At 38.0% G+C, this 19,544-nt stretch overlaps 1 protein-coding gene across 2 annotated transcripts in view; it reads right to left on the bottom strand.

Moving 5' to 3' along the window:
- Positions 1-19,544, bottom strand: part of NSD2 (nuclear receptor binding SET domain protein 2) — a 73,733-nt gene that overhangs the window by 17,181 nt on the left and 37,008 nt on the right. The window contains exons 6-10 of one of the 2 annotated variants that reach the window (XM_061359809.1): positions 15,833-15,977; positions 14,756-14,833; positions 13,174-13,292; positions 10,068-10,149; positions 8,952-9,076 (exon numbers count right to left, since the gene is read on the bottom strand). In XM_061359809.1, coding sequence (XP_061215793.1) covers positions 8,952-9,076; positions 10,068-10,149; positions 13,174-13,292; positions 14,756-14,833; positions 15,833-15,977 — 549 coding nt within the window. The remainder of the gene's footprint in view (positions 1-8,951; positions 9,077-10,067; positions 10,150-13,173; positions 13,293-14,755; positions 14,834-15,832; positions 15,978-19,544) is intronic. The other variant, XM_061359808.1, reaches the window with a different exon arrangement.

The raw sequence follows: 19,544 nt of genomic DNA, 5'->3' as shown, positions 1-19,544 counted from the left end.
AGATTCTGATTCACCAAGGGGACAGTTGAGTTTTGCAATGAAAATGCCTTTAGATTGAAACAGTCACTAACTAAAGGTGATTTACAAGACGATTGCTGGACATCAGTTCACACTGACGTGAAACACAGCCACACCTAAAATTAAACATACTGCTTCTGTGGTTTAACACAGCTTTCCACGATAGTTCACATATGAGCACCCAAATCACAGCATTAAGTAAAAATCAGCGTAGGTTTTGGGGGCTTTTTCCTTTGTTAACTTACAAATGTAAATCTTCCCCTTGCAATCATGCCAGAGCATGTCTTTTCCTTACTTTTGTAATATAATCTCCTTAGCAAAGTAAACTGTGTGTAATTAACTGTTCTGATAGTCAGGCCAAGGTTCAAAGTAACCGAACATTTAGATTAGTGGCAAAGGCTGTTAATTAGCAATTGGGAGCCACTGCCGGTTTGCTGTTGCATTCTGGTTTGTATTTTGAGTCACTTCTCATTTCTCATAAAGGCCAAGTATTATTTTTAAGAGTACAAATTCAGGGTGAAAAAAAGGCAAGGCTGCTCGCTTCGGATCTACAGCAAGTGCCAAGTTTCTGCAATGAAATCGTACCCCAATTCTATAATCACCTCCACTGTTAGCAATTATTGATGCTGCAACGCAGAAGGAAGTTAGCATCATCGCAAGCACCGTCAGACTTCACATTCTGCACATCTGTCAGGCTTTCCTTCCCATTTCCCTCAATTACTGAACGTCAACACTGCTTTGCGAGGACGTGCCTGCAGAGGCTCTCGCATGGCTCCGCACGAGCGCTGAGCAACCGGGTGGCATTGCAGAAATCAAACGCAGCTCTTTCAACCGGAAACTGCGCCTCTGCATACACAAGTGAGGGAAAGGGGGAAACTGGCCTAAAAAGCAAACCAAGAGCTTTGCCCTTCTTTTGGGCTGAATTGACTTCAGGGCTCAGCGAGGTTCAGCGTACCAGAGGCAACAAATTAACCTCCAGGCTCCCAAGGCAAATCCTTCCTTTCCCATGTGCATCAGTTAATCACTACTCACACACCTAAGACTCATAGGGAACACGTAAGGACACATTACTGCATTTTTCCGAGTTCTTTACAGCTTTGTCATTCTACTGAGTCAATCTGGAACAAAATGTTGGCATCTCTGTAAATTCTTTGGTTTTATTATTATAGTTTTACCCATGGATACAAATCTATCATTAGTTTAAGAACTGGGCCTACTCATCTCAAGGTATTTTGATCATACCTCTTATACCACTACAACTTTCTTTTTGGCAACAGTTATTTAGACCCACAATGGCACAGGAATCAGCACATCAAGACTCTCTATCCCCAATGTATTTTTAATCCTATTTTGAACTATATTCTGAAATTCCCTGTTCACATTAACCAAAGTGTTTAACGGATTCTTTTCAGACAAACATCGACCTATTTTTAGACAGACTATATAAGAATGCTTATAAAAGCATTAATTTCTAACTGAATGAAGATGCTCTTGCAACTGAATACTGGGCAACTGCTTAATTACTAAATATGAGATTTACTCATTTATGCTGCATCCTGAACTACTTTTCCTCATTTTGTGCAAATGTGCACAAAGATGCAAGGACTGTTTGTGGAATCCTGGAGTTTCCTTCTCATGACTGCATTGACTAAACGTTTTTGATGTAGGGTGCTGGGCAGGCTAAGCAAAGACGAGGAAATGTGTGCAACTGTACATTTAAAAGAAGACTTAAGACACTAGGGTATTAAATGGAATTAAACCGAGACAGGTATGTGCATCTTGTGAGTTTGTATGTTTATATTCTTAATTTGGGCTTTTGTCTGAGGCTTTCTAAAAGGATTAAGGGGGAGGGGGGCAGAAGATTATTTGACTGAAGCACTGTGTACAAAACCACTTCTCAAATGTTTTTCCTACTGCAAGATTTCCCTCAGTTGCAACACAGAGTTTCAGTTTACTGCACCACCGGTTAAAGCGTGCAAAGGTGAAAGGATAAGCACTAGCACAGGGGAACGTTTCTCAGACCATTCAGTACATCTAAACGTTCAGTTCAAGCCTACAACTTCTTAAGCATTTCTTTTGCAACCAGGTACCTGATTCCGGCCACACACCCCAGCAGGAATGTAAGCCAATTCTTCATTGCCCCTGGCTTAAAAATAGAGGGGGAAAAAAAAAAGGTAGGATACAAGCTGGTATGTACACTCAGCCTGTGTATTTCCAGAATCACGTGGGCGAACTGTGCAAATGGCATCGTTAGTTCCACATCTGGATGGCTGAGATTTCACTTTAAAAAGAAAAAAAGAGGCAGGTACTGACGTATTTTCCCTGGCATCCAGTCAAAGCGATGCGTGAGACAAGGGAGGGTCGCCTAGGATTTAAAAACTCAAACGATTCCGTGTTTCAAAGAGGCAGGTGAGGATGAACTGAAACACTGACGGGGAGGTTTGCTCCATCCTCTCACCTACCCGAGGAAAACATGCTTTGTATTTCCAGTCCGAATTTTCTACTTCCTTTCAGACAGCTCAAAAATCCAATAGTATATGCCAGTGACAGCAAAACCATTACACTGTCATTGCAAGGAGAAAAAGGTTCAAAAAGTCTAAGTCTGAAAATAAAACGAGAATTTCATAATTTACCATAATAAGAACATAAAGATACAACTGTTCTGCTTGTCAAGGCTGGCCCTCAATTAGCTGTTGATCTGGTTATTAAACCTGCTTTTTGTGTTAGGTTTAGGATTAAGTCTTCGTTTCTAAAAGATGATCTCTAAAAGCACCTTTGATGGCTCAATGTTATCCTGGGGGTTGGGAGGGGGTGGTGGTTGTGTGTTTTTTCCTTTCCCTGGAAGTACCTCCTGGCTAAAGGATGTCCTAAAGGACTAGAGCATCGGTATTTGTTCACACAAAAACTCATGCCTCATGGAGCAGAAGCAAGTTTCAACTACTACTCACTGTGTGTTAGCAATTGCAAAGTGAACAATATTCACACTTCTTCCCAGCTTCACTGGGACTTCTCCCCTAGATCCCATTCAGACAAGCTTTCCCTGCCCCGTGCTTGAAGGTTTAAAACAAAATTGGGAATTCTGAGTGAAGAATTTTCTAACATTTATGCACCTATGGTACCCATGCTGGAATGGGCTTCACCAGTTACTACTCCATCAGGCACACACCTTTTCGGACTTCCAGCTACATATTTCCATTAAAAACTGGTAATTCTTACTCATAAAACTCACTTTATTAACTCAGTGTTATAAAAATACTTCTTATATTACTCATGTATCCTTACTTAACAGCACTTCTGAAGCATTAAGAATACAAAGTTTGATCTTAGTCATATTCAAGATGACAGTGTTCTTCTGTCACGTTATGCTTAAACAGTTATGAAAGCAACTAAAGGGCAAAATTTTCCAGAGCCAAAGAAGTTAACTTTCCCTCTTCCCCATTTTACCTGAGCACATCTCTTGTTTTATGACCTTGGCTGAACAAGATGAAATGGAAACAAAAATCCACTCCGTATATTTATTTTAAAGGTCGGGGTATATAAAAGGAAACCAAAGCATGGCAGAAAATTACTGCCTACCAAAGAAAAAGTGGCAGGAAAGTCACCTCCACAGCAGGATCCATCAAAGAAAGGGCCCACAAAGAGTGACCTGCCTCTCTTTTCTGAGCTGTCAGACACTGGGGTAAGTGGCGTCCTCTTTCAGGTCATCTGCTATCTTTAACAGATACACTGCATCTTTCTAAAAGCACTTCAGAAGCATGTTTCCATGACTTCTAAATGCTGTTGGCTATTAAGTTCCACCTTGCTTTAAACTAAGGACACTGCTACAAGCTCAGACTTCCTGACATGACTTTAGAGTCAGTGATTGCTGTACAACAATCATCCAGCAGGAAGTGGTCTGGTCAAGAGCTTTCTCTACAGAGGTTGGAGTATGCATGTTCTGATAAGCAAACTCTTTAGTCTTACCACAGACAAACCCCAACTGCCTTTTTTTTCCTCATGAACAACATCTCAGTGGCTACAGGGTTGGGTTTGTTTTAATTTAAGCACAACTTAAAGGAGCGTAAGTCAACAAGCAACATACAAACACCAGATCAGACTGTATTCAAAAGACAATCTATCGTGCACCCACACGGAGACAGAAAAACTGACAGAGCCAATTGAGTTACAGTTAACATTTCCTTTATTTCAGTATAAGAATTCCTGAACTGAATGAAGAATGGTATTTTGGCCCATACTGCTAGACTAGATAAATTCTTTAAGTATGCAGTGCCACAAGCATACACAGTACTGTAAGAGCAAAAAAGACGGCCTGGGACAAGTTTCATTTTTATTATTAGCAGGAGTTAGACGTTTCAGGTAAGGATATTATGCATTTCTGAATTTGCCTGGAAAGTTAATTCAAACTATGAGAACATTTTAAAACATGATAAAATTGCCTACAGATATGATACTTTGGTAGGGGATGCGGAATCAAAACCTACATCATGTAAACATTCAGCAAACAGATTCTCTGCACTCTGAAGCCTAAGTAATACATAAGGTGAATCACACAAAGAAACTTAATTTTCTACACAGAACGTGCTGCCAAATAACAAAATTCATGCCTAGAACTTTTTTCCATGTGAAAGTAGAAGCACAGTAACCAAACCGTATGATCTGGTGGGTGATGCAGGTCATTTCAATTGTTAGAGGCTTTAGCAGAGGTTTAGCAAGAAACAAGTCCAATAACTTGCAGTGTTCCACAAAAATGTACCCCTGACTGCTCACTGGTGCTTTGAAACAGGGAAGAAAACCAAAAAACATCTATAGGCATACAGAAACAAACACAGGAAACAACTGTCTGCTAAAGCAGAGGATTTAAGGTGGCACTGTATATCTTAAATTACCCTTAAGTATTGTTTTGAAGAGAAAATTACCCTCCCAGCAAGCCAGAATGGAACGCTAGAAGCACACTGATTGTGTTAACAACCTCCAAGGTTAGCTTCAGCTCTATGTGCTGTAGGCCAGTACTTCATTTAGAATAACGTTAATTCCTTTCTTCCTTCCTGTTTTTAGGATCTCAAAGACAGCTTTAACCTTCAGTAAGCATACCTAAAATAGTTTACTTGTGTACCATAGGACAACTATACTCCAGCATCAATAAATGTAGCTGACATACTTTTTTTCAAGCTGTACATGTCTCATGACTGCCTTCTCAATCAAATACCTTACCTTTAAAGAAGGGTGTTTTCTCCATCGTGCATACATGCTAATACCCATATTAAATAATGCAAATAAACCAAATCTACGTCAAATCAGTAGTAAGAAAAAAAATCTACTGCTCAATATGCAGAAAAAGGGCAAAACTTCAGGTTTACATTATTGTAACTGGCATTATTAGGCCTTGGAAACATAAGAAGTTGTAGTTAGAATCAGCAACTGAGCTTGCTTTGACACTGGATGTTACAGAAAGAATTCCCCCTAGGGAAGGTATGAGGAACTCCCGATAAAAACACCCCAGTCAAAACCTCTTTAAAAGCTTCTTTGAACTGCCACCTGCTGGGCAGCTCATACTACATAAGGATAAGATGAACGACAGGCTAGCTCAGAATTGAGTGTTACATGGTCTTTATTTTGTCCTCTCTCAGAAAAAAGTTACCATTTCTTTGACAAAGTTCAGAAGTAGAACCTAGAGACTGCAGGATACCATGACACTTATCTGCTGTCAACAAACCCATCTGACCTAAATGAAGCCAGCCAAAACCCACAAAAACGGATTGAAAAGCTAAAGCAGATATATTTCATGCAAACCCACAAAGCGTGCCAATAATCCAGCAGTAATGGTAATGTAAAGCCTTTTTTATTTAGTAAAAAAATACTGGTTACACTCTCTAAGGGCACCTACGACATTATTGGGCAGTGGAAGGCTGAGGTAAAAAAAGAAATAAGAACACACCACCTGTATCTCTTCTCACAAATATCACGAGCTTTTGGATGGTTACACCATGTCTGACACAGGCAGTAAAAAACTACTCCGAGCTTTTGCAGACTTCAAAGTGTTGAGTATCTTTCTCACATCTGACCTACCAGTTGCTCATTAGGAATTAGATTTTAAACAGAGTCATGTTTGACATGAAGTACTGGAGGAAATGACTACTGGTATCAAGTGCCTAGAAGTAATAAATATTTCCTTTCAAGATTGAATGCAGGTATAAAATTTATTTGTTCATGTATAACACCTTCTGTTTCTGCCCATCCATCTTACAAGAACTGAAGGGAGTGAAAGTCTACCTTTCAATCTCTGATAGGACTATAAATGTTTGCTTGCTCTTAAGAACTCCCACCCCATTTCTATCCTCTGTAAATTATATACCCAAAGTAACTCATCAATTAAAAATCTGGCCTCAACTGATGATGTAGTATCTCTAATAAACACTATTTTAAAATATCCCCAATAGTAACAAAAAGCATCCAAAATAGTACTTTTTTAGAAGGTCAAGAAAGATGCATCTTTCAAACAAGAAAAAAAACTGAGCGCACCCTTCTTACTGTACACAGCCTTCCTAAAACCTAGTTGCAATGCACTGAGATTTCAGAGGTGTGCAGCTAGCAACAGTCCTTGGCAAATAACAGTCATATCCAGGTTCCATTCTGGAACCAGCTGTCTACGGATAGCATGGGGGGAAATGGATGGGAAAGAAACAAAGGCCAGAATCCACTTAGTATTGCTTGTGGAGGTGTATGTGCTTCTGGAATATACAGAACCTTTCCTGTCTTTGTTAAGAGAGCATCTAACTCAACATTTAGAAGTACTATAGTGAACACAGAAATATAAAAGTTAATCACCAAATGTATTTAATGTTGAGAAGAGTTACATCCTATTCCATTATCTGTGCAAAGCTTTCATCATTGCATGATTGTGTCTGGTTTTTAAACTCTTTCCCTTAACGTTCTGGAGAAGGTTCCTCTCTGGATGTACACTCTTAAGGGCACACAAACATTTAGTCATTTAGACAAGTGCTAAGTAATAATACAAAAGGAGAAAAAAAAAAAAGTTTAAGCTACACACACAACCCAAAATTTAGGTATTTCCTGGGGGTTTTTTTGTAGAATGGATCAATACCAAGTCCAGAAACACATGCCTGACATTTTTGTTTTATTCAAAGGCAAAATATATCTAGTATCATAGAAAAACAAACTGGGTTCAATCCTTACTTGGTACAAGTTGAGGTTAGTGTAGCTTTAGACCATCTAAGGATCTAGTCCACTAATCTACTCCTGGCCTGCACCCAGCCCTGCAAAAATCTCTGCTATTTGACTGGGTATATTTTCTGTTATCTTGATTTGGATTGTTTTGATATTTTAAAAGCTTTTAAACCTTTGCAATCAATAAACTGATTTTCTAGTCTGTGATCTCTGAGCAGTGTACCACCATGTTATTTTTCCTCACACCTTTTGCTATTTAGTGATAGGTAAGTAAATTAAGAGCCAAGTTTTAAAATTTCCACCTCATCCTACACAACCATATCCTTTTTTTACATGTGAACCATTAAGTCATAACCCCAAATCCTACAAAAATGGACCTTTTGTCGAGAAAGATTTCCGAAGATATCATTTTAGAGACACACTATCTAGAAATAGAAGAATCTTTCTCCTGAGACTGTAATATTTAGAGCCAAAAACACAGTATGTTTCTTACGCTGGTCTGGCTGAATAGATGGTCCCAAATACAAACAGCAAGTCCCAGCAGTAAAGCCAAAACAGCAGAAGCTGATAGGCCAACAGATGGGAGTCTCTCTAATGAGAGAACAAAATAAGATCAATTCTTGAGTGCTGCTATAGACATTACTTCCTGTAGGACTTGCTCTGTATTGGGGTACAGGTGAGGTAATTTATTGGATTTTTTGGTTAGAATCTTTTTCCTGCACATTAAGATATACAGCCATTAACATGCAACCTTTTTTCCCCACCCAAAGATAAACCATTTATTCAACATTTATTCAATATTGTCTAGATATTTCAACTGCATTCATTATAGTGTCTAAGCACCTCATGCGTTTTGGTAGGCAAGATGAAAGAGTCTCTAGCATAGCTGGAAGCCCTACTCCCTTGTTAGCAGGAAAGTATTTTCTCTACAGCTTTTGTAATACAAACTGCTTGGAGCTGTTTGTCTATGGATATTTTACTAAATCCTACCAACTACACTTCTGAATCCACCTGCAAAACAGCATGCATACTTCACCCTCATGCTGCCACTCTTTGGCCGATTGGTTTTAACAGCATACATGACCTGGGGAATGGTTTAATGGACTGTATGAATACACTTCTGGTACATACATTTCATTTATTGTATGTCAGTTGAGAAGAATTACAGTTCCAAATACGCAGAGCTAAGACCATGATTAGTAAGTATCAAAGAGATACATCCTTCACTGCCTGTTTAAGTCTACTGGCAATGAAGCTATTTGCACCAGAGAAATAGCGCTTTAACAGCCTGAAAACTAATTTGAGCTTAAAGAGGCTCTGCTCAGAAAACTGTCCAGTTCTAGATCAAATAGAGGATTAAGAAACTTGCTTCAATATAAAAGCTATGGTAACACGACAATATTGAGTTACATTATGTAACTAATGTAGTACACTTACATAAAGTCTGTAGAAGAAAATACAGAACACACTGGCATTTTACTTTGCCTCTAATAGAAGGTTACAATTCTAAAACCTTGTAGGTAAATACATTAAAAACCACAATAATATCTCCATGTCCCCAAATCAGACGTTTGTATTACAATAAATGAATTTGCAATGCACACGTTAACAGGTTTCACAGAGGCCAAAACTGTGTCTAGAGCACCAACGTTAGAGAATTCGCCTTTGATTTCTGTTTTTTTAAACAAGATTCACACCTGATCATTTTGAAATTAAATAGCTGTGTGCAAACACCACTTTTTTTTTACCTCATTCTCAGTTAAGGAAGCTGAAGGAGATGAACTCTTGCTAAAAGCAAGAGTTGAAGATTCTGGTGCTGAAGCCCGATTTCGCTTCTTCAGAGGTTTACATGCATCAGACAGATTTTTCGTTGCTGTAAAATAATTTTGGTTTACAAAGTGAAGTTTGGAACTTTACAATGTTATCTCCCTGAAGCCATTTAAAAATACTCCTTCGGCTAAAGGAAGGAATGATTTAGGTAGGTCTTCTGGGCACCTACGTAGGGCTGAGAGAACATGAAGTAAATTTCTGAAACCTTGCATTTTGGCTTGATTTTAAAAATAAAGAGGTTTCTATCAGTGAAATATGTTCTAAAAATGGCTAAGGAATGTTTTCCAAAGCTCATGTCTATTAAAATATCCTGTGGCTTAGACCTCTTTACAGCAGAGGTAACAGTTATCTCCTCAGATAAACATTAGAAGGCCTACATGATCTCATCACAATCTGAGTACCACTAAAGCTTTGTTAAGTTATGCACTGGAGCCAGGTACCAGACATTTTCTATGGCATGTCCCCACTTACACATTGTGCAGAACTTGCTGAAGCTTACTTGTCTTTGGCAAATCATCATAATATCTAAAGAGGCATGCTCTCACAGAAGTTACCTTAAACTTGAGCATCATTAACAAGCCTAACTTTTGGGTTGTGGTTCAAGGTTACTTAGAATTCCCCTCACTCTCCACACTGCCTCCCATCAACCATCACTTAAAAGGACTAAAATCACATTGTAACTGATTACATTGATGGTCACTGCGCTTGTTTTACTGGGCTAATGCACAATGACAGATTGGAGTAGTAGGATTTGCATCAGTGCTCGCCAAGATCACAGGGCAACAGCTTTAATTTGGTGCCATCAAATGGTGAACTTGTGAACTGCTGCTCTAAATCAGCAATACACAATTTCAGCCAAATATAACGTTGCAAAATGGTGGTAGTGGAGGAAGAGGGCACGTCTCCCCGCCCCATCTGTGGCACCGTGGCTGTAACTGGTTATGGCATCGTCAAAATTCAGCTGCTGCCTTAGACAACCTGTTTAAGTTATTTAATTGAAAAAGTGACATTAAAACTTATTCTGACCACATTACCTGACTGGTTCTTTTGTGAAGAGGAGGTTTCTGTGACCTTAGAAGAGTTTGTTTTGGCTGTTTTGTCATTGCTTGTCTCCCTCTGTCACAAAAAAAAATATGAAAAAATAAAAAACCTCCTAATTTATGAGTGGTTGGATAAATCTGGCAATTACTTCTGGATTTATGCTATTCAAAAGAAAGCGTCTTTACAAATATCTGAACAGTAATGGAGTTAAGCTAGCCCCATTTAAGTGACTTTTAAAACTCATTTACAGCACAGGGTACAAACCCGTAAACAAAGGAGAAAATTAAACACTATATTCCAGCAGCCCACTTATCCATCCCAAACTCCACATACCAAAAGGGGAGCTCTAAATGAACAGGAAACAGGTAAGTTACCCTTACTACTCTTTGTCTAAACTAGTCAAATCAAACCCTTCGATTACTAAAGGTAAGCTGCAGGATTAGTATATAAATCTGAGAGTAAATCCTGTGCATTACTGTAAGTCACAGAGAGGCTTGCTTTCAACTCCACAACTTATAGCAGTGCCATGGTTTAAATTACTATGGTTAAGATTGTTTCAGCATTTCCAAAAGAAACCCCACTACTTTCAAGGGAGCATAAATTTGCTCCAGATGGAGAATTTATCATTAAAAGTTTAGGCCAAAAACTGGGGAAGGTTTTGTCAAAACCACACTCTGTCCCTTACACATGCCACTATGTTTTTCCTTTTTGTATTTTACAAATTCATTGAAGTAATAAGTCACCAAAATCATAGCCAAGAATGCCTACCCTGACAAATGCTCACTTAATCAGTAAGAATAATACTACTGAACAGAAGGTTTTACATACTTTTTATAGTCTCCATCTGACATTCAGCTTTGCAAAAGACGTGCAGGCAAACACCTCGAAGGCCAGAGAACTGGTTTCCTTTGTGAAAGTAAATATGAATGGCTACTGCACTACAGATGTGCTACACTGTGCTTTTACTGGCTTCTCAGTAGATAACATGCCCTACCACTAATGCCACCAGATGCTCCCAATATCAGTTTTCTAAGATTACTGTTACACTTCAGTGTAAAAATGAAAGCAAACATACAGTACAGTCCACTCTTAAATTTAAAGCATGCTTTACAGAACCCCCATTTTGTTAATGTGCATTTTATGTGTATCATGAAAGCACGGATGAGCAAATTAGTTTTTCAAGACTTCCATATGGGTACTTATGGCTTGGTTACTTTGTGTGAGAACATTCAGATTTTGTCAATGAGAATTAAGGACAAAAAGGAAAGGATGACTCTCATGCAAGAAGTATTGAGAACACATCATTAAAGTTCCTCCTATCCAAAATGATTATAACAAAAGCCTGTAGGTAAATCGGGAATAGCAGAAGGAAGTTGCTTGGTTAGAGTTTGCTTTTTGAATCGTTACACAGACATTTTCACTGTCATTCACTACATGTTTTACTAAGCAGCGGCACATACAGCTAGAAGTACCCTGGGCTGGTGAATGCAGGAAAGAGACTTAAGAGATAATTCATAAAAGAAACCACACAGCAATGACTCCACAATATACAACCCTTCTGTGGACAGAAGCACAAGCACTGCTACACAAGTTTAGAGTTTCCAAATTACCTGATATTTACACACACCAGACTCCTAGTACCTCCTCGGATAGAGGACAACACTTTCTAAATGCACATTACTAAGCATTATTAGTGGTATGTATCTTCTGGAAAGAATTAATCTCATTCGTTTCCTGTTAACAGTCACATCTGTGCCACAGCATCAAACGTATCACAACTTCCTCTGCCTGAGCTACGCTGCAATCACCTTTCATTCTGCTTGGGATAATGCTGGCTAATTGTAGCGTATGAACACTGATGGGATAGTAAAGAAGCAACTTTAGGGGCAAGCAAAATAGGGACTTCAAAGCAGGAATTAATTACAATAAGTAAACTCAATTATCCCATGGATCTAGTGTATTATAGTGGATTCAAATCGATTAGAGAAGTTTAAAAAGGACCCAAAAAATTCTCCTAGGACATAAGATGAATATTCAACAACTAACCCATTAGAGCAAGAAGGGCAAAAACTAGTTTTGGTCCTCCTTTTTGCAAAGGTAGCAACATTTCTGGAAGAATTATCTTTGTCCCTTGCTAAGAAGCTCATTAAGCCTGGGTACCTGAAGTTCTCTTTATTTTTATACTGAACTCTAGACAAGTTGTCTGAATACCCACAATAACCACAGAGTCACTACAATAACCAGCCTACCAAACACACTGACATATGTGACCTCCATAATGCATTTAAAAAAATAAATCAACTACCTTTCCTTATATTAGGTTGCTTCACTTAATCACAGTACTACTGAAGTCCTGAGATGAGGTCTGTGATACTGTACTACAGTACGATATTGAAAACACTTGAGCTAAGCTTTACACACAAGTAAAACCCATGAAGTTCAACCCATGGTCTACATGCATAACTAAATAAACCTGTGCTTAAGTCTCTACAAGATTTGGGCTGTATCCATATCCATATTCAGTGACCTATGGACAGAAAACCCTCATCCTCACAAGCAAGCTAAAGGAAGGAGCCTGTGATCTGTGCAGTAACGATACTGTAATATTTACTGCAGCTCTGTAAGTTAACAAACGAGTCAGCATGCCACCCTAAAATGTCCTATAGGCTTCGAGTTCTTGAAAAGTAGTTTTCCTGTTTTGCTTTGCTCATTTTCCTCTCTCCCCCACCCAAAATTGTCTAAATTAAGTACTGACTAAAGATATTTTTCTACATCTCTGTATACATCTCTAAACTCCAATTCAGGAGGAAAGGAAAAGAACTACAAAGCATGACAACACATGCTTCTGCACATTCCTTCGGGAAACAGATTTAGACACACATTTTCACCACAGTTTAAAGTATCAGGTGCAATTGTCATACTTCCATCCTCAAAACCAAAGGAAAAAAACCCACAGCAATAACTCACATTTACCTCTGAATATTTAACAGAGTTTGGTTACTTTTATAACCCTGAAAACGGAAATGCTGACAAACTTAACTACAGCAACATGACTGGTGCTGCTATAAATCAACCCAAACAAACCAATGACATAATTACCTTCCGATTATTCTGTTTATCCATCCTGAGTCTTTTCCTAGGTGCTTCCTGAACTTCAAAATCTTCTGTAGGTTCCTTTGTCCTCTTTTTTTGTTTTCTTTTATTTCCATGTAAGTTACCTTGGGATGGGGGATGGGGGAAACTTACATGAAAAATAATCTAAAACCCACTTGCAAGTTATTTTGAACTGATCTAGTTATTTAAGTTACTTTTCTTTCAGTCATTATTTTTAAAACATGGTTAAACATTAACACAGTTTAATGACCTCTTAATGCTTAAGGTCTGGTTTCTGGTGCTGATGACTAACTCTAGAACACATCCAAATCAACTGCTTCATACTCAAGCTATTTTAGAAAGACAAGTCTACCTGTATAAACACTAGTTTAAGAACTGAATATTACTGCCCAACGTTTGTTTCATATTATCAGAGCGCACATGATTGATCTATACAGCTTTTAACCCTCCTTCCACTTTGTAATAGTGTCTTATCACTGAATGAATTTTTAAGTCTCCTCCTTAAGACTCCTTAAAGCTCTCCAAATGATGGAGATACTGGTGACATCTATTAAGGGGCCTCTGGAAAACACAAGATATCACCAACTGTACAGATTAATTCTCTTCCTGGTACGGCTGCTCCAGACACTAACAAGCTTACTTCCTTTTCATAGGAGACTGTAAGATCCCCTTCCTTTGTGAACCAAAATCCTAAGAACAGAATCACATTGGTCATTTTAAACCAATGGACTTATTCACTTATTTATATGATTGTTCACAGTAAAGTTCAAGCAGCTGCTAAATTACAAAAGTGACTAACCTACATACCCCTTCCACAGGTTCAGCTATTGTTTGCACTCACTCTACCTCAAAAAGACAGATGAAGGTTTAGGAAGTGGTCTGTTCCATCAGGATGAAATGACAACATTATTACACTTTCCAGTACTCTATTTTATGAAGCTACAGAGTATTATTAGCATGAAGATTGCAAGCTCCAAGGGCACAAACACGCTAACTGAAAATTGCCCTACAGCTACAAGCATTCTATTCCAGTGGGAACAAATAGCTGTAAGTATAAAAAAATATAGCAACTTGAAAATATGGATAATTTTCAAATTAATGTTCTTATCTTTAACAATCTAGGACATATTCTATTATCAGACTCAATCCACAAAGCAGACTGAAATGGCTCCAGGAGAACCTGCTACTTACAAAAAGCCAGCAAAAGAAATCCCACAATATTCTTCCAAGTTTAAGATAAGAGGATCTGGGTAGTGAATGATTGAACTGACATGTTTTCATCTGTAGATAACTATAAACGTACACAATATATGTACTAAAAACACCTGGTACAGGTACAATTTCAATTACATTTCTTGCAATATGACACTGAGGAAGGTGAACAAAATTCAGCACTACAGTGTTTAGGATATTTAATTTGGGATCCATTAAAATTCTAACGCCAAGGAAGACAACATCTGAGATAAAAATAAAGAGATTATGATACGTGGGCGATTACATAAAAAAAATACACTCAATAGCTACTTATAATGATGAACTATTTGCACACAACACAAATTTCAATTACTTCTGGATCTTGATCTCCTTTTAGGTGAGTCTTGAAACACTTTACGTTTGGCCTCTCCAATATTCTTCAATGATGAACCTTGAGAGATACAGAATGTGTTTTTTTTTTTAAACTGATATCCAAATATTTAACACTTAAAATTTTAAGTTAAAAACGTTTCAATTTTCCACAAAATGTTATTTCACACACACACAGATAGTTAACAAAACTGACTGCCATTTTTATACAAGTTTTTCCAAGTCTCACAAACTTTCAAACACTCCCTCTCATTCTTGTCATTGCCCAAAGCAGCACCTGTTGGCTTCTAGTACTTCCATCGTAAGTCTTCTTACAGTGCTGTAAAGCTATTTAAATTTGAACAATGATGGCTAAATTTGATAAAGTTCATGCAAATGCCAAACTATCTTCCTCCTTCTTTCTCAAATAAGTGACTCTGAACCCCCTTCAATATTTTGCAATATAATTGAGACTGTTTATCAAACCCAAATGCTAGACAACAGCAACAGAGAGAGAGAAAAAGAGTATTTACAATCTTTTACAGTGTCCTACACACTTTGAGTAGCACAATCAAATGCCAAATGGATGAAAGTTTCGCATAAAGTTAGGAATACTTCTTCCTGAGTTGATGGGGAGATGAGGTAATATACTTTAGGTATATATGAAGAAAACGTATAGCACTGATTAAACTTTTTAAACCATTTCCTAAGTATTCTATGAAGAAAACCCCTCAAATTTTACTAGTAGCAACACTTTGTCTTTCCTTCCCACCATCCACTCGTACTGGCAGTGGATTCAATGGCAGCTGCTTATGGGCAGAATAAGAATGAGAAATCAGCAATCTCTAAACAGTAGGTTTACATATAACAACTTTTCAGAACAATGAGCAAGAAATGTAGACTTCATGGGTTGTGTTTATTGTAACCATTGGCATTCCTTTGCTATTGGCACAAACACCAAGAATTAAAACTGGAAAACAGTGAAAGCTGTTTTCCCTACAGGTCTCAAATATGTGCTTAGTTTAACGCCACTACGTATATCAAATTTAGTTAGAGTACACTAGCACAGTTTTACGTTTACCAGAGTCTTCTTCAGATTTGGGAGAGGTCACTATGGCAAACTTTGTGTTATAGCGAGCTTTCTGTTTTTCACTAAGCATGTTCCACTGCGATTCCAGCAATTCTTCAATCTCCTCACTTGAAGCATCTGGATGTTCAGCAACCACCTACACATGCAGAAATAGGGTTGTATTAAAACAAGGTGACCATTAAAAAGAATGGTGTACATTCACCTGTTGCTTTGGAATACTGGATACAAACAAGTTATCTAACATTTATGCTGAGACAGAACCAGATTAAAACCTTCTGTATCCAGTTTTCCTTTAAATAACCACTTCTCTCTCTGTCTTTCTAAAAACGGAAAAATCTGTAAGCGTATGCAGATGTATTAAAATTTTGGAAGTATCTATTTGCCTTTTAACATTAAAAAAATGGAGAAAGTGCAAAAATCTTGTCTTGCAGTCTTCCAAAAAAAAAAAATTTGTATTATTTCTTGATGAAGTTTAAATCTACACCACAAAAGACAAACAAGAAATACTGGAGTATATGTTTGCCTACAGAGACATCCATCAATTCATAGGAGAACTCATTAAACACAGAATTCATACACCTATCTTAACAGAGATTTACACCCGCTAGCATCTGATGCAACATTTTCCTGTATTAGTTCATCATTTTATATTATGTACATGAATTTTAGGAACACAACGAGTTGTGCACTTTTTCTTAATAATATGAGCATGACACATAGAAGCCATCAACACGGAACTTAAGAATTTCTAGAAATTTATTCAGCACAAACAAAAAATCAGTATTAGAACCAAAGAAAAATCCTCCCAAACTCATTCACTGTTCCCATACTTCTACTTAAGGAAACCCAGATTTGATTAACCACAGAAATCATAAAGCTCTAAGATTATGGGATTTACAGAAATGAAACAGTAGCTTCAAAACAACTCCTCTCATCTCATTATCCAGCATTCTCCTAAATCCTATTACTGGAGTGATGCAACCAATATCCCAAAATCATGGAGCAAACTAAAAATGAGGCCAACAAAGCCAAGCGTTCACACAGTAACACCATTCAACAGAACCGAAATGCAAATTTTCAGTGATAAGGGAAATGATTAAACCTAATTTCTTAGGAGTTAGTGTCTTAAAATTGCATTTCCTGTCCTCAAACTGGGTAAAAGTGTGACTGAAGCTACTCCCACGTTTAGAACAGTTGTAGCACTTCCCTTCCATTGGGATTATTCAGTGTCTAGTAGCAAAATTCATACTGTAATTTTCCCCTAACAAGAGTATGAAGAGTTCTCTTGCTTCTATTTGGTATAACCCATCTGCAAAAAGCTTGGAGATAACAACCTTAGAAGACCTGTACTCAAAGCTTGATTAAAATCCAACAATGTCAAAAACTGAGTGAGAGGTGAGAATGTAGGCAGCCCTGCAAGATACCCCTCCCACAAATCTCATTTCTTTAGGAATTAGCATCAGTTTTGACCATTGCTGCTAAGAGAATAGGTCATTGTGCTCAATTACTGCACAGTTATATAATTCTCTAAAAATATATCACCAGCTTTGCTCACACAAATGAGATATGGTTGAACATCACTGAGTATGAAATGATGAGCAAAATACACTCATGGTGAAGGGATTCTTGCAAAGAAGGCCTCCAAGGAAAATGCTCATCAGTAATCACCAAAGTCGTCATACAGAAATAGTCCATCCTGGTATACATACTGGAAATCATAGAAACACAGAATAGTTAGGGTTGGAAAGGACCTTAAGATCATCCAGTTCCAACCCCCCTGCCATGGGCAGGAACACCTCACACTAAACCATATCACCCAAGGCTCTGTCCAACCTGGCCTTGAACACCGCCAGGGATGGAGCATTCACAACTTCCTTGGGCAACCCATTCCAGTGCCTCACCACCCTCACAGTAAATAATTTCTTCCTTATATGCAATCTAAACTTCCCCTGTTTAAGTTTGAACCCATTACACCTTGTACTATCACTACAGCTCCTAATGAAGAGTCCCTCCGAGCATCCTTTGGAATGCTGGAATACTGGAAATACTGGAAATAATTTATCATGTATCTTGATGCACATGAAAACCACGCACTTCTTCAGGTACTTATTTCCAAGTCTAACTTTGCTACAGAACACATGGACGATCTTTTCTTGGATACCTTTATCTCAAGTCAGACATTCCTTTCTAATGACTACTATGGTTATATTTCACAGAGGAAGTGCATAAGAATGCTAATATTACAAAATACATCTTTACTCCTTTGATAACAGCACAAAATACTTCAGTGTGTCACTACGACCATGAAAGTGCTCCAAGCTTTCAACACCTCCCTCAGGAAAACATGCCTCTCAAATTATTGAACATTTTCCAGCAGTTCAGCCAGTGTTCCAACACCCATCATTCATTCCTAAAAATTCCAACTATTCCTCACCGTCCTGTTTCCAGAAAATGCAACACAAAAAATAGTAATTAATAAAATCAAACTCATATATGAATCCTATTACTAAACAAAGCCAAACTCCGAGCAAGAAACAGCAGAAATTGCTCTACCTCTAAGAGAGGTTGTAATTATTAGAGACCCCAAAAGAGAAGTCCTCAGTCATTCCTTTCCATTCACTTCCATCCCTTCCCAAGTCTGGGGCCAGAAAGCCTCTTCTGGATCCATAATTTTCCTTTCTTCTAAGTTTCTACATGCAAAATACTAAAGGAGCTATACACTAAACTCTCAGATACCACCAATACAAGTAGCTCAAAACCAGCTCTGGTTTTTAGCCGTTTCCACTCCTTCTACAGCATAAGAACATCTACAACAGCAACAAAAATGAAGTCCTGGATGGAAAGCAAACCACGCAAGTTGAACTAGATAAGCCTAATGGAAGGGGAAACTCCAATGACTAGTTAGGATATGATCTCCAACTTTTACCAAAGGCACAAAACTGCCATTTTAAAAGCAACATGACAGGCTGAAGTGTAGACAGGTAACAAGTTCTGTGCAAGAAGCATGAATATCTAATATGGAATTTCCCACTTCACCAGTTAACTGCAAATCAAGAGAAAGGAACAAGTCCTGCTGCCCTGGTTGGGTTACAGGGACTATTATCTGCAGTCACCTGGTGCCTGCAGCTTTCACAAATTAGTTCTGTTCTACACACAAAAGTGCTTCTGTATCAATTAGAATGTATTACACAGTCAGCTGGATTTGGGTTTTCATGACTGATCTTATTAAAAGGTATTTTAGGCAGAAATGCCAGGAGGATTTGTATGTATATCTTATATACCAAATACATAGTATTTTGAAACTTGCTTCCTTCTACTGAACTCTGAGCAACATTAACCACTACCATCAGCAAGATTTTCAAGTTTATACAAGTTTTTCAGTTTCCCGTAATGACATGGAAGACAAAGCAATTCCTCAATGTCAAAGACTGTAATAACCTTAATATTTTCCGTCTATTAATTTGAGAATTACAGTATAACTGTAGTAGGGAATCCAGCTTGATAAATGGCACAGAAAATAGAAATACCAACATCAGAGACTCAGCATGTCTCTTCTGCAGGAAGATGTCTGGCTAAGAGTCCATAAATCCAGTCATAATAATCTCATTTCTTCCAGAAAAGTAATTTCGTGTCCCTCAGTATTGCACAAGACTTCTTGCTACCTACATTAAAGGCCAAGGAAATTCCCCCTTGCTGCTATATG

Source organism: Neopsephotus bourkii, unplaced genomic scaffold, assembly GCF_033783945.1.
Source record: "Neopsephotus bourkii isolate Nb327-2 ecotype Australia unplaced genomic scaffold, CSIRO-AGI_Nbou_v1 NB_994, whole genome shotgun sequence".
In the NCBI taxonomy this organism is placed as follows: Eukaryota; Metazoa; Chordata; class Aves; order Psittaciformes; family Psittacidae; genus Neopsephotus; species Neopsephotus bourkii.
This window is presented reverse-complemented; position numbering and strand designations above follow the sequence as displayed.